Here is a 24,441-nt window from a genome sequence, read left to right as displayed (position 1 = left end):
TCCCTTCTCCAGCTATACCTGCTCCCTTGATGATCTCATCTTGTCTCATGGCTTTATATCACCTACAATAACGAGCACTCATATATATATAAAATCATATATATACACACATATACCATATTTGCTCATATAGATACACACATATACATATATATAAAATATATGTATTTAAAAGTATATGTATCTCATGTATATGATTTATATATCTCCAACCCAGACATTTCTCTCAAAATTTAGACTCTTGTATCTTAAAAAAAAAAAAAATTCCTGCTCCTTGCTCCACTACAGCCCTCCCCACCTCAGTTAATGGCAGCTCCATCTTTATAGATGCTTAGGCCAAAAATCTAGGCACCATCTATTATGGATTGATGGAATCCATTGTTCATTGATGGAATGAACAACATTTATATGTTGAAGTCCTAACACCCAATAGTACCTCAGAACATGACCTTATTTGGAAATAGGGTAATTGCAGATGTAATTAATTCAGATGAGGTCATTTAGGGTGGACCCTAATCCAGTATGATGGCTGTTCTTTTGCAAGAAGGAAATTTGGACACAGACACAAGCATACAGGGAGAATGCTATGTGAACCTGAAATGGCCAACTGTAAGCCAAGGAGAGGGGCCTGGGACAAATCCTTCCTCACAGCCCTCAGAGGGAACCAACTTTGCCAACACCTTGATCTCAGACTTTGTGCCTCCAGAACCAGAGAATACATTTCTGTTGTTGAAGCCATCCAGTTTGTGGTACTTTATTACAGCCTGTCTAGCAAACTAAGACATTACCCTTGACTCTTTTCTCTCACTCCACATCCACTCTGTTAGGAAGTGCAGTTGACTATTCTTGCAGAATCTAATCAGGATCCAACCACCATCTCACAGCCACCACCCCAGTCCAAGTTACCATGATCTCTTGCCTGGTTATTCCAATAGCCTCCTAACTGGCCTTTCTGCTTTCACCCCTGCCTCCTGCAAGTCTACTTTCAACATAATATCTAGAGGCATCCTTTAAAAACCCAAGTCAATGTCCTTCCTCTGCTTAAGTACCTGGCAAGCCTTCTTATTCATTTAATAAAAGAAAAGCCTTGGAAGGACCTACAAGGCCCTGAGAAATCTGTCTCATCTTCCAGTTGCCCCTTTGACAGCATTTCTTGTTCTCCTTCTTGCCAACTCTACTCCAGCCACACTGGCTTCTTTTCTGTTCTTCAAAAACATAAGCAGGCTCATGCTGCAGGGTTTCACACTGGCTGTTCCCCTGTCTGGAATCTTTCTACAGATATCTGCATGGTTAACTTCCTCCAAGTCTTTCCTTAAATATTCCCATGAATGAATGGATAAAATGTACTAGCTAAAATGCTCCAAGGAGATTCACATTAGTTCCCAGTTCATTTCAGAGCTCTCTAAAATATGTCCGTGTTTCTCTTGGAGTCTCAGAATGGAAAATATGAGTAGGAGAAAGAGTTTTAATGGGGAGAACAAAGCTATCCTACTTGTACATGAGAAAGTGCCAATTGGGAGGGTGATGATTCCTGGTTTTACTTTCCCTTTATCCTCTGCTCTGTTTATGTGTAACTCCAACAATTCTCCCATTGACATTATCATGGGGTAGCCACTTTCCCTACAGATTCATGTATCTTCAACTGTGTGCAACGATGGGTTATGGCCCTCTGCAGGAAGCCAGGCATGGAACAACCAGACATGCTGGGAAGCAAGGCTGAGGCCCACTCAAGCTCAGGTTCAAGCCCAAATGCCTAGAAACCAACAACTCTGAATGTGGAGTTGGAGAAGAAGCTGGATGAAAAGCTGGTCCAAAGACCGTGTTTCAGATTTATATGTTTACATTTAGGATAGTGAAACCAGACAGTAGGGGAGCTTGCCATAGGGGTTTCTGCTTTGGTGCCTCCCCTGTTCTTCATTTCCAGCCTCAGTTGTTTCACTAGGCTCACCTTTTGCCCTCTGCCTGGACATCCTGCTACTGTCCCTTTCCTCCATTCACCACATTAACTTGCACTTATCCTTCAAGGTTCTGTTCAATCACAGCCTTCTCTAGAAGGGCCTCACTAAGCCGTTTGTTGCCCTATTCCAAGCTGGGTTAGTATCCCTCTTGTGCATACTTTTATCATTGTACCTTTCACTAAGCATTCTCTACATATTCAATTATCTGCTTGCTTGTCTGCTCTCCTTCCCAAGGTAAGCTCTTTGAAAACAGGGATGGTGCCTTATATAATTGTGTATCTGTATCCTTAGCAAATAATACAATACCTGGCTCATAGTAGGACTTTGATAAGCTTGACAAATGAATGAATGAGACTGTGGCCAATTTCAGGGCATGCCTCCCCAGGTGCTTCAGGTGGAAGCTCAGGATGCCTGTTACGTAGTGGGGAAGTTGGTAACTTGCTAGAGCAAGGCTTGATGATCTCTTTTCTTGGTAAGGTCAAGTCTGATATTTCTTTAAATTTACAGGAAGAAAAGTGCCTAGGAAGCTATGAAATATAAAATGAAAGTATTTTCTCTCTCTCTCTTTTTTTTTTTTTTAAGAGACAAAGTCTTTCTCTGTGACCCAGGCTGTAGTACAGTAGTGTGATCATAGCTCACTGTAGCCTCAAACTCCTGGGCTCAAGGGATCCTCCTGCCTCAAGCCTCCCAAGTAGTTGGCGTTACAGGCGCATGCTACCAAGCCTGGTTAATTCTTTTCAAATTTTTTTTCTAGAGACGGGTCTCAATATGTTGTCCAGGCCAGTCTAAAACTCCTGGGCTCAAGCAACCCTCCCACCTCAGCCTCCCAAAGTGCCAGGATTACAGGCATGAGTCACCATGTGCGCTCTATTTTTTCACCAATTATATTTTAATCACTATACACAAATCAACAAAAAATGAAAAGGGACAGTATTCTAGGAATGTTCAAATGATTATAATACTCAATGCAGTAATAATGGCTTATCAGTTCTTGTACTGTTAAATCTCTCTAGAGCCCACGAAACTTAGAGGTAGGCTGTACAAACTGCAAACTGGAAGATTCCAAGGTCATTTCAGTTCTCTCTAGGTTACATAAATTCCAACCTTCTCCTTTCAGAGAAGCAGAGATCATGGAAGGTCTTACTTGTTCACCCCTGGGATTTGTGTTGGAGGTTGGAGAAAGCCACACAGGCATGTCCAGGGATGAATGTACTAGCCAAATTGAATGGAGATTGCATAAGCAAAGCAAGAGTCGGGGGAGGAATTTCTTTGTCTCTTTCTTTTCTTTCCTCTTTCTTTTCTTTCTTTCTTTCTTTCTTTCTTTGTTTCTTTCTTTCTCTCTTTCTTTCTTTCTCTGTCTCTGTCTCTCTCTCTCTTTCTTTCCCCTCCCTCCCTCCCTTCCTTCCTCTCTTTCTTTTTCTTTCTTCCTCTCCGCCTCTCTTCTCTCCCTTCGCCTTTCCCTTCCCCTTCTTCTCCCCCTCCCCCATTCCCTCCTCATCCTTCTCCTTTCTTTCTTTTTTTTTTTTTTTTGAGACAGAGTCTTGCTCTGTCATCCAGGCTGGAGTGCAGTGGTGTGATCTCGGCTCACTGCAAGCCCCATCTCCCAGGTTCACACCATTCTCCTTCCTCAGCCTCCCCAGCAGCTGGGACTACAGGTCCCCACCACCACACCTGGCTAATTTTTTTTTTGTATTTTTAGTAGAGATGGGGTTTCACTGTGTTAGCCAGGATGGTCTCAATCTCCTGACCTTGTGATCCGCACGTCTTGGCCTCCCAAAGTGCTGGGATTACAGGCGCGAGCCACCGTGCCCAGCCTCTCCTTTCTTGAAGTTAGGAGACCTGGGATCTATTTCTTGTTATGCTACTAACCAGTTATGTAACCTTGGAGTTACTTGGTTTTTCTGCCTCGACTCCTTCACCTGTAGAATGGCTAGGCTGGGCTAAATAACCTCTGAGGTCTTTTTCAGCTTTAGGATTTTGTGTTTCTAAATGGTAACTAGACAAGATAACCAAAAAAGGAGCAAGATTGGAGAAAAAAGAATAATGAATCTTATTTTGGAAAGGCCAAATTTCAGGTTGCTGTGATACATCTGGGTACAAATGACAAGAACAAATTGGAAGTAGAAGTCTGGTCCTTGGAAGAGAGCTGGGAGTGAAGGTATAGATTTGGAAGTCTGTCAATAAACGTTAATTGGAACAACAAGAGTTTTGTGACCAGCTAAACCAGTTGTGAATGACCAGATTATGTATCAAAATGAATTGGAAACAGTTAAATTCAAAATTGTGATGCACTTATATTTGGCTGATTCCATTTTCCTTTATTCTATGGAATAATAAAGGGCAGGAAAAGCCTGACTTTTTAGTGTTGGCTGAATTCTATGGTGTAAATAACTCTCACCATGGCCTATTTTAAGCTACCAACAGGAGGTCACTGAACAGGAAGTTGGGAAGAGATATGCAGTAGCACATTATTGTGTAATATTCTAGAGAAATGATAGACATTAATATCCTCAAGAACATAGATAATGCTAATGTGGTAAAAAAGAGGAAGTGACACATTTTGGGTATGTACTACCTTGGTTTTTAATATAAGAATATCATTTATGAAACTCTAAAGTGCTATACTACATATGGTTAAAAAAATTGTTGCATTTTGTATTTGAAAAAATATGTGGTTTTAAGTATCATTTAATAAGGAGGAGTTCTAGTGGAAAAGTAGTTATGAGTCAAAAAAATCACAGTGCAATTCCTGCTTTTCTGGGTCAGTTATTGTGCCTCAGTTTCCCTGTTAGAGGAATGGTTTGTGTCCTTTCTGAACCAGACTTCAACCTGTGTTGAAAAAAAATTGTAGAATTTATGAAAACATTTTTATATATCTTGTAAATAGGACTTATATAAATTTAAATGGTTGTTAAAATTATTCATTGGAACATAACAGAGTTATGTTCATAGTGAAAATTAAAAATTAAAGAAAGTAACAAACACCTATTGTTTAACATCCACAGCTTAATATAATCTCTTTGTAGGCGAAATGTATAAGGATGTTTATTATATTAAGTGGTAAAAATGAAACATCTGGCAAAAATTTTTAGATCTTGAAGAATCAGATGACAAAGTGATGAGTCTCAGGGGACTAAGATCGTGTTTCCTATTCCTGAAAAAAAGGTTTGAAAAAATTCTATTCTTTCTGGAAACATACTTATTTTGGTTTCTTATTCTCTTCTCCCTATCTTGTGAAGTGACACAGAATTTCATGAACTGCTCACAAAACTCTATTTTGGTCTTGGACCTGGGTGAGCATGTGGTTAGAACTGTAGCTGTAAAGCCACCATCTAGTTCAATAAATCTAGACAAACCAAGTAGCTCTGTGGATCATTGTGTTGTAAGAAAAAAGTATTATGGTTGTGATTTTCTCAGTAATACAAGGGAAACTATGAACAATTTGGCCACTGGTTGAGGAAAAGAACCAATTAGTGTATTCTAGAATGGCGAAGTTTAGGATGGATCAGCCTGCTTCTGACAGATCCCAGCTCTGAGTCATTGTGCAGTAAATGCACACAGAGTTGGCAAGCATGCAAGCCTTCCTGGCATCTGTAGGCTTCACTCAGCTTGTGTCCTGGTTCCTCACTCACACTGGAAAATTAATTTTTTTTTAATGTTTGGTTGTCCAGTGTTTTTATATAAATATGGCAATGTTTAACAACTGACCATATTGACTGCCATCCCGTTGAAACTACTAATTCTAATTTATATTCTACAAACTATTCATTCAACAACTACTTGGTCTATTAACAAACACTCTGCACCAGGCACTGTGCTGTACTGTAAACGATACAGTTATGGCTAAGATGCTGTCCATGCTTCTTGGCAGGGAAACTAGACATGTGTGCAGGTAACTGTCATATAAGGCAGAGGATATAAAATGCAGGGAGAGTGTAGACCACAGGCTTTGGTGCTCAGATGTAAGAGTTAGAAACATGTCTACCTGAGGTGATCAGGGAGGACTACCAGGAAGAAGTGCGTAGTGAATGGATAGGATTTCAGACCATAGAGATGGGGATGGCTGTGAACAATATATAGACCTAGACAATACAGGATCATCTAAAGAGGGGTTGGCAGGACCTCGAGAAAGACAATTACCAGACCTCTCTTCCTGTCCCTATAGAGGACATGGTATTTGAGAGTCTGTCAAACCCTCGTAGCACAGTCCCTAGGAAGTGTTGCTATTAAAGATGCTTGTGGTGCATTTGAATGCAATAAAACAATGTTCCATAATAGTTTTGAAGGAAAGCTTTGTTTTTCTCTCCAACAGTTCATTCTACTTGCTAAGTCAAAGTTCATTAAGAGGACATAAAAATATATGGATATCACTAAAGTCATCACACTACCTATTAGTCATTGGATGCAGTGCTGTGAGAATGTGAGAAACAGCTGGAGGTGGTACAGGAACACAGCATGGGCCATGTCTATCTCAGATGGATATTTCTGGCTGCCTTAGAGGGTCTGGCTCTGCATATATGTCTTTTCTGTGCTGCTGAGCTAGCTGACTCACAGGCAGTTTTGGAGGAGTGGGAAGTGGAAGCTTCATATGATGTTATCATCCCTGTCACTAAGTCTCTTCCTTCTTTTTACTACCTTAGAGCGGCAGAGGGATCTGAGCTAGTCCTTTGTGCTTTGCACTTTGGTCTTTAGTAAGTATGTGGCTCACTGACAACTCAATTCCTTTACAGACAGGTCTGTCTTCTCATGATGATGGGTTGAGACCCACCCAGAGGCAGCTGGAGAGAATTTTCCTGTGATCACCAAGCTTTTCTGCCCCCATCAGCAGCAGTAGCTGTCTGCTGGGACTTGTGGTTGGAACACCACTGGTGAGGCCAAGTTCCTCAACTTCCCAATCAGTGGGGGCTTAACCAGCAAAGGACAGGGTGGCAGGGCTCCAGTTGGTGTCAAAATGGAAGCCAAAATCACTTTACAACCAAACGGGAATCAGATCTCAGGTGTAAAAATCCTACACAGAAAATGCACAGATATCAGCTGTGATGAGACCTGGAATTTTAACTTGGTAAAATATTTTGCTTTTTCCTTTAGATAGGAATTTTTAATTTCAGACTTATATCTCCATTATTTTAGGAAGAGAAAGGACAACTAATGGTTGCTTGGCCTAAAAGATTCTGGGAGGAATATGTGAGTCATAAAATATTAGCCAAATATCTTTTTGGATATTCTAATATAAACTGTGTAGGAAACTAAGTACTTCATGCCAGGACAAAGCTAAAGAGTCCTTCTCAGAGCCCTACCCCCCACCCCCCACTTTCTGGATACTAATCTTATTGGTTGATAGCATCAAGTTTTGGGCTGTGTTGTAAGGATCACCCAGCTGTGGCTGCTTTTTGCTATCGTTTTCCCTCTTGTTCAGGAAATCTTGTCATGAACGTGTTACAAAGACAGCAAGAGAGAAAAGATTGTATGTTTTATGAAAACCATTATTAGAGATATTAGTGTTAGGGTTATGAACTAAGGTCTGGAATGGGGGGAATTTAGAATTGTCATAAAAAACAACAAAGGATGAGCTCTTGTCCTTTGCAGGGACATGAATGAAGCTGGAAATCATCATTCTCAGCAAACTATCACAAGGACAAAAAACCAAACACTGCATGTTCTCACTCAGAGGTGGGAATTGAACAATGAGAACACCTGGACACAAGGCAGGGAACATCACACACGGGGACCTGTCAGAGGGTGGGGGACTGGGGGAGGGATAGCATTAGGAGAAATACCTAATGTAAATGACGAGTTGATGGGTGCAGCAAACCAACATGGCACATGTATACCTATTTAACAAACCTGCACATTGTGCACATGTACCCTAGAACTTAAAGTATAATAATAATAATAAAAATTAAAAACAAACAAAAAACAGTTCTCAAACCTGGGGTTGTGTGTCATAATAGGAAGAGGTGGCCTCTAGCCCTGGCTCTGCCATTGCTATGTGACTCAAGATAATCCATTCATTCATTCATTCAACATTTCTGGAGCACCCACTCTGTGTCAGACACTATGTTCAGCACTGGGGCCACGTTGTGAGGAATAGATAAAGAACCTGTTCTCCGATCACACAACTTCTCTGAATCCCATTTCTTTGTTTGCAGTAAGAGGGCTGCACTACAATGAGTTCTCAAGACCCCCTACTCCTGCTTCTTGATTCTTTCCCATGGGAGCAAAATGTGCCCAGAAGAACAATAACAGGAAAAGTGATAACAATATTACATGCCAGACATTATGCTAGCTAATCACTTTTATATACATTGCCTCATTTTATTTTCTCAAGAATTTCCTAAAATGGGTATTATTATGCTCATTTTCCAGATGAGGAAACTAAGAGTCGAGAGGTTGAGCTACTTTTTGTTATAAGCAAGAAAGAGGTAGAGCCAGACTCAAAACCAGCCCAGCTAACTCCAAACCCAGCATTCTTCTCTCCTCCTCTGTTCATGTTTTGAAAGGCTCATTCCTCTCCCCTGGACTTTGCTCTGGGCTACTTATAAAAAGTTTACTCAAGAATTCATAGCAGTACAAAAAAAACAAAAACAAACAAAAAACCCACCTCATTCTTGCCTTACCAGTCTTCTACTAGCTTTCCCTCCTTCCTTACCTACTCAACTTTTCTTATTCATCCCAAGAGTGATCCTGCCACTTCAGCCAAGACCAGCACTCCCACTGCTTTGCCTCCACTTGTGCTTACCTTCCACCTGGAATCCTTTTCTTTTCTTTTATTTTGAGACAGAGTCTCGCTCTGTTGCCCAGGCTGAAGAAGTACAGTGGAGCAATCTCAGCTCACTGCAAGTTCCGCCTCCCGGCGATTCTCCTGCCTCAGCCTCCTGAGTAGCTGGGACTATAGGCGCGTGCCACCATGCCTGGCTAATTTTTTTGTATTTTTAGTTGAGATGGGGTTTCACCGTATTAGCCAGGATGGTCTCAATCTCCTGACCTCGTGATCTGCCCACCTTGGCCTCCCAAAGTGCTGGGATTACAGGCGTGAGCCACTGCACCCGGCCTGGAATCCTTTTCAGTCTTGTCTGTTGCCAAACTCTGCACTCTTTCCCAGACTTTATCTTACTCCTAAATTTAATTCATTCATCCCCTCATAGTTGTCCAACACAGTAGGAAATTCAAAAAAAGAGTACCTGAACATCTCTTTGAAGGAAAGTAAGGCACACACGGATTGCAGGAAGAGTTATAAAGAGTCGTGGGCCATTTATTAGTTAGTGTTTCCCTGAAAGAAGAGGTCTATGGTAGGAGATGATTCAAAAACCGTCCAAGGGCTTCCTTACGCTATCTTTTCCCCAAAGATGCCTTTTTCTGTTTCTCTTTTTTTCTGACTATACATGGTCACTGTAGAAAATTTGAAAACTATCCACTCTTCAGAGATAATCACTATTAGCATTTGGTGTATTTCCTTCTGTGATGGTTAATTTTATGTCACTTTGGTTAGGCTATAGTGCCTAGTTGTTTGGTCAAACACCAGTGTAAATGTTGTTGCAAAGGTTTGTTTTGTTTTTATTTTTGAGATGTGATAAACATTTAAATCAGTAGACTTTGAGTAAAGTGGACTCCCCTCTATAATGTGGGTGAACTTCATTCAGTTGAAGATGTTAAGAATAAAGACAGGTCTCCAAGACTGAGGTTTCCTGAAGAGGAAACAATTCTGCTGCAAGACTTGCAATGTAGAAATTCTGAGTTTCTAGACTACCAGCCTGGTATACCAATTTCAGATTTGCCAGCCCCCACAATCACATGACCAATTCCTTAAAATACATTTCTCACTCTGTCTCTTTCTCTCTCCATACACACACATACACACACTTGGATGTTTGTGTGTGTGTGTGTGTGTGTATGTATGTGTATATACTTGGATGTAAGTATATACACTTACATCCAAGTTCTGTTTCTCTGGAGAACCCTGACTGATATACTTTTTTTTTGTTCTTCATTTCCTCCCAGTTAGCACTTTTCAAACTGTCATGTCTGTGTGTAAATCACCTGTCTTGTTCAAGTGCAGCCTCTAAGTCAGTAGTGGTGGGCTAAGATTCTGTACTTTGAACAAGCTCCCAGGTGATGCCTATGCTGCTGGTCTATGGACCACATTTTGTATAGCAAGGCCTTATATAATCAACTTTTTCTTCATGAAATAATATCATGAGCTCAGTTATTCTCCTAAAACATTAACTTGTAACTGTATTGCACTCCATCACACGAATTGCCATAAATTTGTTCAGGCTTTAGAAACATATTTCCCAAAGTCTTTTTAGAAAAATTATCCAAGTATAATCCCACCCAAAGGCCTGGCTTCTGTAGCACAATAGAAAAATACTAGAAATGTAGAAAAATTGTCCAAATATAATCCAACCCAAAGGCCTGGCTTCTGTAGCAAATCAGGCCTGCATGCTCAGCCCCTGGTTTCAAGGGCTTCCCTTAGCATTTTTTTTCTTTTCTTTTTATTTCAATAGCTATAAAAATTCCTTTGGCCTTTGTCTGGGTGCTCATATTATTAGTGTCTGCTGAGAAGGGGAACCTACTGAATAGACATGGTTCTCAGAAGCCATTCATACATTCCTCCATTTATTCATGTAATAATATTACTCAATTATCTCATCAGTTGTTATAGGCACCGTGCTGGGAGCTGTATACAGGGGATTCATTTAATAACTAATCAATCATAAAATGAATATAATTGTAGTTATGATAATTACATGGTGATGTAAGTATATAACAAGAAACTGGTCTAATCTAAGGGTCAGGAACACTTCCTAAGGAAGTGACATTTGAGTTGAGCTCTGGTTGTCCTGGGGCTATGACACTCAGTTCCCTAACTTTTGGCTAGTCCTTTCTGAATAGGTGGAGGCTCTGATGACAGAACCTTGGAAGTCACCTTTAGTGAGAGGTGGCGCAAATGAAGTCTCCAAAGGTCTCCCTAGAGGTCCATTGTAGCTGCTGCTCCTCATTGTCCCTGTCATACTCTTCTGGAGATGACCCTTCAGGGGAGTTCCCCTTCTGTCTGCTTCTGGGCAGCATCTCAGTTTCCCTTTACTGAATCTGAACACAATCTGATTTCCTATCTGTGTCCATTTGTTATAGGAAATGCAGTCTAAATAACAAATTATCTTAAGGTAATTCATTATAGGCAAATATTTTGATCTTTGAATCAGTCATTATTTCGGACACTCTCTGCCACTGCTCTTTCCATTAATGTGGATAATGATAGTTGAAAAGAAAGAAATCGGTACTACAAAGCTACAGTAATTGAAACAGTATGGCACTGGCATAAGGATAGACATATAGAACAATGGAGTAGAATTGACAGTCCAGAAATAAATCTATACATTTATGGCCAATTGTCTTTTGAAAAGGGTGCTGAGACCATTCAATGGGGAAAAGAATACTTTCTTCAACAACTGGCGCTGGGGCAACTGTATATCCACATGAAAAAAAAAGTGAAGTTGGACCCCTACCTCACACGATGTATAAAAATTAACACAAAATGATCAATAACCTAAATATAAGAGCCAAAATAATAAACCCTTTTGAAGAAAAAATAGGAGGTAAATCTTCATGACCTTGGATTTGGCAATACATTCTTAAATATGACACCAAAAGCATGAACAACAAAAGAAAAAATAGATAAACTGAACTTCATCAAACTTAAAAGTGTTTATGCATCGAAGTACATGATTTTAAAAAATGAGAAGACAACCTACAGAATGGAAAATAATTTTGAGTCGTACATCTAATAAGGACTTGGTATCCAGAATATATGAAGAATTCTTATAATTCAACAACAAAAAGACAAACAACCCAACTAAAAAAAAAAAAAAGGCAAATAACTTGACTAGACATTTTCCCAAAGAAGATATACCAATGGCTAGCAAGTACATGAAAAGATACTCATATCATTATTCATTAAGGGGATGCAAATGAAAATCACAATGGAGTACCACTTCAAGCCCACAAGGAAATTTGTTTTAATGGGAAATAAGTGTTGGTGATGTGGAGAAATTGGAACACTTATAGATTTCTGGTGGGTAGGTAAAATGGTGCAGCACCTGAAGAAAACATTTTGGTGGTTCTTAAAAATTAAGCATAGAATTACCATATGATCCAGCAATTCTCCTCCTAAATATATACCCAAAAGAATTGAAACCTGATATTCAAACAAATAGATGTACATGCGTGTAGATATTCAATATCCAAAAGATGGAAACAATCCACATACCCATTAACAGATTAATGGATTTTTAAAACGTAGTTTTTCCATTGAATAGGATATTATTCAGTCATAAAAAGGATTGAGGTGTTCCTGCATGCTACAATGTGCATGAACCTCAAAAACATTACACTAAGTGAAAGAAGCCAGGAACAAAAGGCCACATATTGTATAACTCCATTTATATGAAATATTCAGAAAAGGTAAATTTATGGAGACAGGACACCGATTAATGATGCCAGGGGCCAGGAGGAAAGGAGTATAGGCAGCAATTGCTTAATGGGTACAGGATTTCCTTTTGGGTGATGAAAATGTTTTGGAACTACATTTAGGTGCTGGTTGCACAACATTATGAATGATTAAATAACTTATGTAAGTGGTTAATTTTTTTTAATTAAAAAAATTTTTTTAAAGAGACAGGGTCTTGCTGTGTTGCCCAGGCTGGCCTTGAACTCCTGGCTGAGGTGATCCTCCTATCTCAGCCTCCCAAGTTGCTGAGACTACAGGCATGCACTGCTGCATCTGGCTTACATGGCTTATTTTATGTTATATAAATTTTACCTCGATAAAAAAATTAAATAAAAAAAAGAAATCAAGACTAGATTCTTTCCCTCTTGTGTCTGCCATAGTTTATGGTTAATTTTAAAACATAGTAACAAAATTATGGTGTATCTTTGGTTATTACTCCCTTGGATTTTTATCATGCTAATGCATTCTCCCATTATTTTCTACTCTGTACAATTCAGATTTCAGTCCAAGGCTTCAGGTACATTTCAAACAGCTGCACTGGAATTATGCATCTTACCATTAATGACATGCCAACTCTGACGGACAACTGTGTAAAAGTAGGTAGTTGGGAAGTACCTTTACTTTTCTGTCCCATAAGATAGATATATGTTCTAATGGCTTGAATTACTGAAAAATATGAATGGACTTTTCATTTTAGTTATTTTAAAATAGTAATAAAATCATTGAAAAGTTTCCACACATGCACATACCCTTGAAAACATGTGAATCCTTAAATATCCTAAGAAACCTTGTTTCACAGTTAGGAATTTTTTTAGTGATGTTATAGCCTAAGCACAAACTTTGAGTTTAGTTCTCCATGCTAAGCTGCCAAATGTAGTAATTTTTTTCAGTAGTCCATTTCTCATATTTTCCCATACTCTTAGTACATGATTTAATTCTGATTCCTCCACATTAGTCAAATGTAGGTGTATTAAAATGTATGGAAAAATCCAGTTTTCTTTGAAATTAGGAAAATTAACAGTTAACATGTCTGTCTCTAATATATTGAAGGAAAAAATGACTTCATTACCTTGCTAAACCTGTTCTGTACACTTGATTAATTTAATCATTTTTTTCTTCTGAAGGCTTTAGTTGAAAAATGCTCTCGTATTACATCGCTGGTTTTCACTGGTGCACCGCATATCTCCGATTGTACTTTCAGAGCTCTTTCTGCTTGTAAACTCAGAAAGATCCGATTTGAAGGTCTGTTATATTAAAAATGTGGTTCAGCATTATTGTTTACTTTTACTCTTGTGGCATTCTAAATACAATACTTGTCTTTTCTTCTGTTTTTTAAAAACAGGAAATAAAAGGGTTACTGATGCATCCTTCAAATTTATAGACAAGAATTATCCAAATCTCAGTCACATTTATATGGCTGACTGCAAGGGAATAACAGACAGCAGCCTCAGATCCCTTTCACCTTTGAAGCAACTGACTGTGTTGAATTTGGCAAATTGTGTAAGGTAATGAGTCATTCAGTAATATATTCAAGAAACGTTGATTATCTAGTATGTGCCAGGTTCTCTCCTAAGGAACTTATGGTTCGTGGGGTAAACATGAAAGTCAAGAGTTCATGTGTTAAAGTAGAGGTAAGTGCAGAGTTCTGTGGTTATAAGAAAGAGGGGCTCCCAACCCAGGTTGATCATATGGGGTGTAGGGGAAGCTCAGGATATGAGGAATTATGGACCCTTGTAAAATTAAGGAAACTCACAGGAATACTTACAGGCTACCTTTCCTATTGAGGGTTTCCATAGCTAGTTCAGTTAACATGATCTTTTCCCACATGGACTTTCTGACTTGCTTATGAAGAACCAATCTCATTGAAGGTTTTCCTCTTGGGTACGGGTTAGATTGTTCCTCTGTGAAGAATTTCTGACAAATGGACAGAGGGTGGGTTCTTACTGAAATCCTTTCTTTAGCTGGGCCACTATTGGACTACTCTCCTGGTATTCTCAGGAGCAAATTCTGTTTTTTTGTTTTGTTTTGTTTTGTTTTGTTTTGTTTTGTTTTTGAGACAGAGTCTCGCTCTGTTGCCCAGGCTGGAGGGCAGTGGCACGATCTCAGCTCACTGCAACCTCTGCCTCCCGTGCTCAAGTGATTCTCCAGCCTCAGCCTCCTGAGTAGCTGAGATTACAGGTGTGTGCCACCCCACCTGACTAATTTTTGTATTTTTAATAGACAGAGGGTTTTACCACTTTGGCCAGGCTGTTCTTGAATTCCTGACCTCAAGTGATCCACCTGCCTCAGCCTCCCAAAGTGCTGGGAATACAAGTGTGAGCCTCTGCACCCGGCCAAGGATCAAGAGGTTTCTGCTGAAACCTGTTCCCCAGTGGGTAGCTCAGACTCTTACCTATGTAGAATTCTTATAATCTTATAGGGCCAGATAATAACAAAATAGCATTTGATCCACAAAATAGTACTTGATCCACATTGAAGTTGGCTAATATTTGGGAAAGCACAAGTCAGCATAATAATCTAAGCTACACAGAATCTTTTATTTATTTATTTTTATTTTTTAGAGACAAGGTCTTGCTCTATTGCCCAGGCTGAAGTACAGTTGCACAGTTACTGTAACCTTGAACTCCTGGGCTCAAGCAGTCCTCCTGCCTCAGCCTCCCAAGTAGCTAGAACTACAAGGCACACTCCATCATATCCAGCTAGTTTTTAAATTTTTCTAGAGTCGGGGTCTCACTATATTGCCCAGGCAGGTCTCAAAGTCCTGGCTTCAGGTGATCCTTCCACCTTGGCCTCCCAAAATGCTGGGATTATAGGCATGAGCCACTGCACTGGCCCACTACACAGAATCTCAACCTATGTTGTCTGTTATTAAAATGGGGAGGCAGCATGGGTCATTGGGAGCTGGAGGAGATATAAGGGTTTGGAATGGGAAAAACCTGGATTAGGAAATGAGGGCTCCAGCCAAGGGCCAGTGAAGAATTAAAGCCTCCCGCCAACAGCCATGTGAGTGAGCCTGGAAGCAGACCCTACAGCCCCAGTCAAACCTTCAGATGACTGAAGCTCCAGCTGGCATCTTGACTACACACTCATGAGAGACCCTGAGCTAGAACCACTCTAGTTCACTTCTAAATCCCTGAGGTCCAGAAACTGGGAGATAATAAATGTTTGCCATTTAAGCCACAAAGTTTGGATCAATTTGTTACATAGTAATAATAACAGTGAGACACCCACCCACACACACGCACACACACTACATACACAAGTGTGTATCAACTAATTTCTATCTGTATGAATATGTGAAATAAAACTGAATTTCATTCTTGCATTTCGTGCAGGCTTCTGCGGGTTAATTATTCTTTTTTTTTTTTTTTTTGAGATGGAGTCTCACTCTGTCACCCAGGCTGGAGTGCAGTGGTGCGATCTTGGCTCACTGCAACTTCTGCCTGTTGGGTTCAAATGATTCTCCTGCCCCAGCCTCCCAAGTAGACAGGCGCCCACCATCATCCCTGGCTAATTTTTGTATTTTTGTAGAGATGGGGTCTCACCATGTTGGCCAGGCTGGTCTTGAACTCCTGACCTCAGGTGACCCACCTGCCTCGGCCTCCCAAAGTGCTGGGATTACAGGCGTGAGCCACTGCGCCTTGCCTAATTAATCTTAAATGGAAGTTTTCTGCCTCCAGAAGTAGAGGTGACAAGACACTTCAAAGGGCTCTGCCAAAAATATTCAGATCCGTGATTAAATATATTTTCAATATACTGCTGAGCTCACAAAGAGTAAGAGAAATATCCAGTAGCCTTGAATCCCCTCATTCTTTTCTACTCTCTCAATGAACAAATTCCTTGAGATGAATAGTGAATAGCCAGCAAACATAAAAGGTTGAGCAGCTCTGAGCACAAATTTTATGACAACAATTGCCTTTGAGAGAATCAGCTCTGAGCAAGACTCAAAGTAGGGAGGCAGAACCTGAGACTTCTGCAGGGTTTGTACCTCTTTAAGGGGGCAGAGTGGTCTCAGGTAGGTAGTTCCTGAGCTCCTGGAAGAAGTTAGCACAAAGCTTCTCAGGCTAGAGATTAAGATCAAATAAATAGGTGCTCAAAGTCAAAGATTGTCAAAATGCACAAAGATATAAGTCACCATGAGAAAGAGTCACAGAAACAGCAAAATACATTTGACCTTCAGGTAATTCAGATACAGGAATTGTCAGACATGGATTGTTAAGTAAACATGTATGAAATGTTTGAAGAAATAAAAAATGGGATCAGAAATATGAGCAGACAACCAAACATGATAAAACAATTAGATTTATCTGGGAAAAAAAACCTAACTTTTAGAAACAAATGATGTAATATAGTTATTGAAATAAACAATGGAATGCTGATCAGCAGATTAGAACTCACCGAGGAGAGAAGTATAGAGCTGGGAGATCATTCTGAAGAAATGACAACAGAGGGAGGATGAAAAAGTATAACATATAGGGTAAAAAGATTAAGCTTAATTTCAGAGTTTTAAGATTTTAATATGCACATATAAGAGTTAAACCTAAAATAGTAAGTTGGGTAGTTAAAGAATTTTTGTTTTTCTCAAACACACATCAATCCTTTAAAAAATCATGCATGGACAAAATTTAAAAGCAAGTTCCAGCAACTTTCAAACTATTTTTATCAACAAATGGTATTCTCTCACTACAAAGCAATGGGAATCAGCAACAAAAAGATAAATTAAAAATACATATTTAAAAGAATTTAAAAGTAAAAATCCTAAGGTGTCAGAATCACCTGAGGAGCTGAATAAAACTATAGATGCCCGTCGGGCGTGGTGGCTCACGCCTGTAATCCCAGCACTTTGGGAGGCCCAGGTGGGCGGATCACGAGGTCAGGAGATCGAGACCATCCTGGCTAACATGGTGAAACCCCGTCTCTACTAAAAATACACAGAATTAGCCAGGCATGATGGCAGTCGCCTGTAGTCCTAGCTACTCGGGAGGCTGAGGCAGGAGAATGGTGTGAACCCAGGAGGCAGAGCTTGTAGTGAGCTGAGATCGCGCCACTGCACTCCAGCCTGGGCGACAGAGCGAGACTTGGTCTCAAAAACAAACAAACAAACATACAAAAAAAACTATAGATGCCCAAGCCCTACTTCAGAGCTATTGAGTCTGAATCTTTAGGGATGAAACCCCAGCTTGTGTATTAAAAAACAAACAAACAAACAAAAAAACAGCATGGATACTTTTGATATCCAGGTTTGGCCCTAACTGTATTAACCAATTAATTTGGATCATTACCTCAATAATCTTTTCCATTGACTTTTAATCCTTTCTTGACTATAATATGAATTTCTACACACACACACACACACACACACACACACACACACACACACACACACATCCTTAACTGCTTTCCTAGGTGCTGGCACACTCCCCCTCTTATAGGTGGAAGGTTGATGGGCACGCAGGCATTGCATCCACCTACTATGGCTCATTCAGCTGAAACAGGATATCTTTTTCCTTAACTGCTCAGTTCTTTGCAAATCTGAACAAACGGAGGGTGTAAACGGATGTCAGCAATCAGCATGTTTTGCTCCCAGTGTTCTTCCCATCTGTATGCCCACCTGTAGAGCTGTTGTGAAACTGCCTCTTAGGATTGCAATGGTGGAAACTCCTGTCCTGCTTTATTTGCTGAAATGCTTCTTAGAAGGATCTGGTGGTTCTCAAATGGAATTAGAAATGAAGATCCCAATGGAAGACAGGGAACTGATGGGCCAAACAGACATCCAGCCATTTATAAAGCAAGATCAACATGGTAGGGTTATGGCACTGACACACAGAAGTTTCTGATTAGGATAGTTTGGGAAGGCTGAGGTCAAGGTCTTCTTCCAGCATCAGGTTTTCTCTGATTCAGAAGGAAAGAAGCCAAAGGGCTCATATTGGGTTTCCTATCCAGCAAATTGACCTTGTATTTAGTGAAAATTCCTCCAAAATCATGGCAGTAGTTTGACTCTTAGTCTTGGTTCTCACTCTCCTAAGTTTTGATCTTTTTCTTTTGCAGGAAATGGTATCAGGGACTACTTAACTTGATCACTTTTTAACCCAAGAGAAAAAGACCTTGAGGGCCATCTGTCTTATTAAAAATTATGAACAAAGGAAGAGAAATAACATTTTAATTAATACTTCTCCCATTCCTCTCATTAATACATTTTATTACATTAAAATCTATATAATCAAATTTGGTTTTAAAATATTGACAAAATACCAGTATATAGATATTACCTTGCTATTTTAGAAATATATTGGGTATGGTAGCTATTACTTTAATACTATTCTATATGTTTATATATAGAATCACATGTAAAATTTTTCTCACTCTTTCCTACAGAATTGGTGATATGGGACTAAAGCAATTTCTTGATGGTCCTGCAAGCATAAAGATAAGAGAGCTAAATTTAAGCAACTGTGTGCGGCTAAGTGATGCCTCTGTTATGAAACTATCTGAGCGGTATGATAAAACAGTCTTTTACATCATATCATTAGTATTGTATATTTGATAATAGGAGACATGAGACACCTAAAAGCAAAGATTTCATGACATTTGGGGGAACATCAGAGATGCCCAGAAGCTGGTTAAATGTTCAGTGAAACCATGTGAAAGACATTGAAGTCATAGATTGGACCAATTTTTAAATTATATTATTATATTTAAATTACATCTGAGGGAGTCGTTCCTGAAATGATGAATATCTAGATATGGGTGGCTTCCCTGTACTTTTTCAAGGAGATTTTCTCTAATCTCCCTTTTCCAGGAGTTTATCTTTACTCCAGCATTTCCCAAGGGGTGTTCTGGCTGTTTAGTTTATTCTTGACTCCCCTCTTGTCAGGGGTCTTGTACAATTCCTGTAGCAAACTTGTAAGGGATAAGTAGGGTTCTTAACTTGCACTTTTAGTGGTCATTCACTATGGTACTTACATGATAGTTTTTGATATGTGACATATTTTTTCCTTATTAGAAATTGTAATATGAAACTAAATTACAGAAAGAAAGTCATATAATAATCTACTGCCCTTTCATGCAACTTTGTAATGTCAAATTCCTTTCTACTTTTAGTCTTACTTTTATGTTGAGTAAAGGAAAATCTTTGCTTCAATACCATTTGTTTTCCCAAGATAGTTTTTATATGAAGAAATTGCTTACTGACAATATGATTGACAGCTAAAATTAATCCATGCTACTTTCTTTTAGCTGCCCTAATTTAAACTACTTGAGTTTACGAAATTGTGAACATTTGACTGCCCAAGGAATTGGATATATTGTAAACATCTTTTCCTTGGTATCAATAGATCTCTCTGGAACAGACATCTCTAATGAGGTAAAAAAATTCAAAACAGTACAATGACTTTTATTGTTTTCTATAATACAATTATTTGCTATTTTATAAATAATGGAGAGAACAATAATATGTTTTATTTGTTATTCTATTATAAAAGTTAAGTTTAGGGATATTGTTTCTAGAAGGGTGATAGAAAAGTTTCTTTGAATCAACAGTCATGTTTCTGTGTTTAAAAAATAGCAAAATACAGTATTTTGGGGAAAGTCATGACAGATAAGAGTATGTCATGATAATTTGAGATTTGTTTCATTACAGAAGTTTGGTCAGTATGGAGATAATATATGTTAGATGGCTTAACTATATTTTTCTTATGGATTGCACATTTTATGAGACTACCCGAATGCCTTGAGATCTAAGTCTTTAGTTCAAGACTAAACTCTAGAAATGGCCTCAACAAATCTACAAAAGGATATGGAATTCATTTCCTGCAAGCTGCTGATTGTATTCATCAGGGTTGAGACTCAGGCCACATCCATCTTATCCCTCTGGGACTGCCCCATTTACTAATCAAAAGGAGGATAACCCTGAGAGATTTGCCATGTTTCTGAAAGAACTATGGGCTATAGTTATACAAGGAATATATGGACTTCTCTTGAAAATCATGCATTTGGAGGGATATAGGAAGACAATATCTTATATCCTATATCCTTCCTATATAGGAGGGATATAGGAAGATATAGGGAGGTAAGGATCCCTCCTCCATCTGCTTGCTAAATCCCTATTCATCCCTGAAATATCAACTGTCTATGAGGGCCTTCTCTGAGAAGCCCTACCTTGCAGGCAAGCACTGGAATTTCTCTGTTTGCATCTCCAGCCCCAGTGCATCCTTTAACATGAACCGTTTCTGTTTCTCACTGCATTGCAGACATCTGTTATGTGTTTATCCTTCATCAACATTCGGTGGGGCCTTTTAAATGAAGGACTAGATCTGTTCATTGGTCTAGGTTCTTTCCTTTCTTTATCTATGAATGAACTTGGATTCAGCCTCCTTTCTGCTAGATGACCTCCTCTTCCCTTCCATATCGTCCATGAGTGATATGAGATTGTGGGTAGGGAGCAGTACCATGGAGTCAACTCATTATGGCAGGGTCAGTGTCTGGTCTTCTCAATGTTGTCTTCTGTCCAAGCTGGAATTCACTGAGATGTACGAGGGCCCGTTTGGTGTTTAGTTTCCCGTCCAGGTGGATCCCTGATGTCTCTTCCTTGTTCCAACTCCAAGGCCCCTTCAAGTCTTCAGGTTTCCCTGTCGTGTCTGCCTTGCTCTGGGCTCCTCTGGGTCTTCCTGGGTCATGGAGATCCTGTGAGGCTGTCTTAGGTCCACAGTCCTAGACACCTGCTGGAGACATTTTCTTGCTCCCACATCATGAATGTGTTTGCCCTCAAACTCATGACTCACCCTCCCCTTGCTCTGCTACAGGGTGACTCACACAAGTCAACTAGATTCCATGTTAGGGTTGGTGCTTGTGAGACATTTGTGAGTGATTACAGGGCCAGTAGAAGGGACATTCCAGGGTTTTCCTCTACCTTTCTTTGCATCATCATCATCAGCTGCATTTCCTTAGTGTTCTACTCCCCTCTGAACCACAGGCCTGCTGTGGTTCCAGCTTCCCTGAATGAACTCGGCCTCTGGGCTTCAATAACATCATATCTTCCCATTGTCCTTCCAGCATAGGGACAGTAGTGGCTTCCTACTGCTGCTAAGTTCTAGATTTTGTCACTGTCCCATTTGGCTTCTCAGTTTCTCTACCACCTATGTAGCCATTCCCCCATTAAAATTAAATCTCCTCAGTTTTGCATGCTCAGGGTTGTTTCTGCTTTTCCCATTGACTCTTAACTGATACAATGACGAGCACAGGAACACTCTGTCTTATTGCTTTTATGAACCCTACTAGGAAAGGTGGAATGGGTTCCCATCTACTTAGGCCCCCAAGCCTACCTGGGGGTTCCAACTTTCTCTCTAGATGGATAGAAAGTGAGAAGGTCTAGAACAGACCCCCATATGATGAATTTCTCAGCATTTGCTTCCCTCTGGCTCTCCCCTCCCCTCCTCTTTTCCCCTGTCCTCTCCTTTCCTCCTCTCCCTTCTCATCTTCTTCCCCTCCACCTCTTCTCTCCCCTTTTCTCATATTTGCTCCTTTCCTTTTGACATAGATTATTTTCCTAATCTGGGGGTGGAAAAAATGTTCCAACTGATTACATGGTTTTGAAAAATGTTATGCCCCAAGTCTTTCAGGGCTTGGGCTTTTGAAGCTTAAAGGCCCAGGATTTTTATCCTGTGTTCTTTTGTAAGAACCTTTTCCTGACACATAGGAGTAGAATCGCCAGCTGTTGTCTGAAGGGTCACAGAGTGACAAGAAGTAGAGAATCAAAGCACATTATAAAACACATCAAAATATAATTCCCCCACAGCACTTACCACAAGGCTGAAGTGCCTGGGGGAATATTTGTTGACTGAATGGAGTAAAGGTTAAAATGCTTTATTTAGTTTTTAGGAAACTTTGAGGAAAGCTCAGGTTTTATTTTTAAAGACTGTGTATTAAAATTTTATCTACAGAGGACAAGTTAAACACTTAGGAATATAGGCCAGGCACGATGGCTCATGCCTGTAATCCCAGCACTTTGGGAGACTGAGGCAGGCGGGTCACTTGAGCCCAAGAGTTTGAGACCAGCCTGGGTAACATGATGAAACCCCATCTCTACAAAACATACAAAAATTAGCCGGGTGTGGTGATGTGCACCTATAGACCCAGCTACTCAGGAGGCTGACAGGTGGGAGTATGGCTTGAGCCCAGAAGGTTGAGGCTGCAGTGAGCTGTGATTGTACCACTGTACTCCAGCCTGGGAAACCTGGGCAACAGAGTAAGATCCTGTCTGAAGAAAACAAAAAACAAAAAACTTAGGAGTATGGCCTCGAGTTCTAGTCTCTGTTTTTATTTTCTTCTGAAGCATATATGTAATTTAAGAGAATTGTAAATGGATATCTATGGGGAAGTATACTAATTGTTTTCTGCTAAAAGATTGAAAAAAATAAGTCTTCTGTTGTTTTCTTCCTCCAAGTCAGTTAAACTCTGATCTAAAAGGCAAATGATTGACAATTACAGTGCTACAACAGCTGAGGAAGCTAACCTCAAACAGTGAAGTTAAAATGAGTCAGCCCGGATGTCAACTTGGGCAGCTAAACACCAGCCTGATTGATTATAGGTCTGAGTAAGTGCAAATTTGACTACAGACGTAACATTCAGGATTTAAACTCTGGAATGTTACAGATACCCACCAAAGATCAAATGTGACCAGTTGTGCCATTTGGGAGAAAATTTCCCATGTTTTCTAATAATTATGTTCATTCTCAATTCTTAATGGTGAATTTTCAGTTAGAATCACACTACACATTTAGTTAACAAGTATTTACTCTGACTACATTGTGCTCAGTGCTGAGAATACTGGAATGAACAAAACAGACATGATTCCTCTTCCTAGTACTTACATTCTAGTGGGAAGACAGGAGTAGGGCTAGTGGTTACAAAGTATGACGAGTGTGAAAAACAGAGAGGGGAAAGCTAACCTAGCTCAGAGATTCTTTTCCCAGAGAAGAAAGGGTGTTCTGTGAGCCAAAGAAGCAGCCTGCACAAAGGCATGGAGGTTTAAAAGTGTGAGATATCAAGAAACCTACACATTTGGGTATGGCTTATTGGCAAGAAGTATGGTGAGAGATGATGTTTGAGAGGTAGACAGGGGTCAGGTCATTGAGGGCCCAGAGGCCACATTAAGGAATTTTAACTCTGCTCTTTGGACCGTGGAAGGACATTCAGTATTGTCAGTTAGAACAGTAACATGGTCAGATTTATATTCCGAAAAGCTCACTTCTATCTGCTAGACAGATATGGGAATCACAGATGCATAGTGACCAATTGTCAAGTAGTCATCCAGGTGAAAAGTTATGAACGCCTGTGTTAGGGAGAGGGCAGTAAGCATGTAGCAAAGTCAGCACAGTTGGGAGACACTGAGGAAGAAGAAACAATGAGATAGAGCTCAACTGAATGTGAGGATAAGGAAGAGAGGGAGTGAATCAAGGATGGCACCAGATTTTTGGCTTGAGCATCTGCATAAAGGATGGTGTGCCTTCCTGAGCTGTGTCCCTTACACAGTCAGGGAGCAGGTTTGCTGCAGGTTGGGAAAACGAACATGTTTAGTTTGATTCACTTGCAAGACAGCTTTATAGAGATGTTGCTCAGGAAACTAATTGAAATTCACACCTCAAAAGTAGAAGAGCTCTTTGGGGTTGGAGAGGCTAAAGGGACACTGTGTTCTGAAAAATCATGAAAACTCATGAAGACGTTGATCAGCAAAGGCAAAAATCCAGACATTTAGAAATCCAGAAAGATGTTTATTGGAGAGAGCTAACTTAAATGGGGGAAGCAAAGAGGAGAACACAGTTATTTCAAGATTTGTGTTTCTTATAATAATCTTATTCTCCTCAGTTATTCCTTTTGTGGAAAATAGTGAATCATTTATTGTATCACCCATGAATAAAAGTTGTTTAGGAAGTTACCTACCAAGTACATATTAGGGAAAGAGGAAATATGTCAATTTGC

General features: G+C 39.8%; 2 protein-coding genes across 27 annotated transcripts in view; one reads left to right on the top strand and one right to left on the bottom strand.

Annotated features, from left to right (window-relative positions):
* LRRC17 (leucine rich repeat containing 17) overlaps positions 1-13,709 on the bottom strand; it is a 62,211-nt gene extending 48,502 nt beyond the window's left edge. The window contains exon 1 of the mRNA XM_001158135.6: positions 13,535-13,709. The gene's annotated coding sequence lies outside the window, so the exon portion shown is untranslated. The remainder of the gene's footprint in view (positions 1-13,534) is intronic.
* FBXL13 (F-box and leucine rich repeat protein 13) overlaps positions 1-24,441 on the top strand; it is a 268,541-nt gene that overhangs the window by 180,044 nt on the left and 64,056 nt on the right. For all 26 annotated transcript variants that reach the window (XR_010158650.1, XR_010158651.1, XM_063814976.1 and 23 more), the window contains 5 exons: positions 12,963-13,061; positions 13,590-13,707; positions 13,808-13,970; positions 18,841-18,960; positions 19,702-19,828. Coding sequence is in view for 24 of the 26 variants with exons in the window: in XM_063814976.1 (XP_063671046.1) it covers positions 12,963-13,061; positions 13,590-13,707; positions 13,808-13,970; positions 18,841-18,960; positions 19,702-19,828 (627 nt within the window). In the remaining 2 variants the exon portion in view is untranslated. The remainder of the gene's footprint in view (positions 1-12,962; positions 13,062-13,589; positions 13,708-13,807; positions 13,971-18,840; positions 18,961-19,701; positions 19,829-24,441) is intronic.

Source organism: Pan troglodytes, chromosome 6 (assembly GCF_028858775.2).
Source record: "Pan troglodytes isolate AG18354 chromosome 6, NHGRI_mPanTro3-v2.0_pri, whole genome shotgun sequence".
NCBI lineage: Eukaryota > Metazoa > Chordata > Mammalia > Primates > Hominidae > Pan > Pan troglodytes.
Note: the sequence above shows the minus strand (reverse complement) of the source record. Positions and strands in the feature narration are given on the sequence as shown.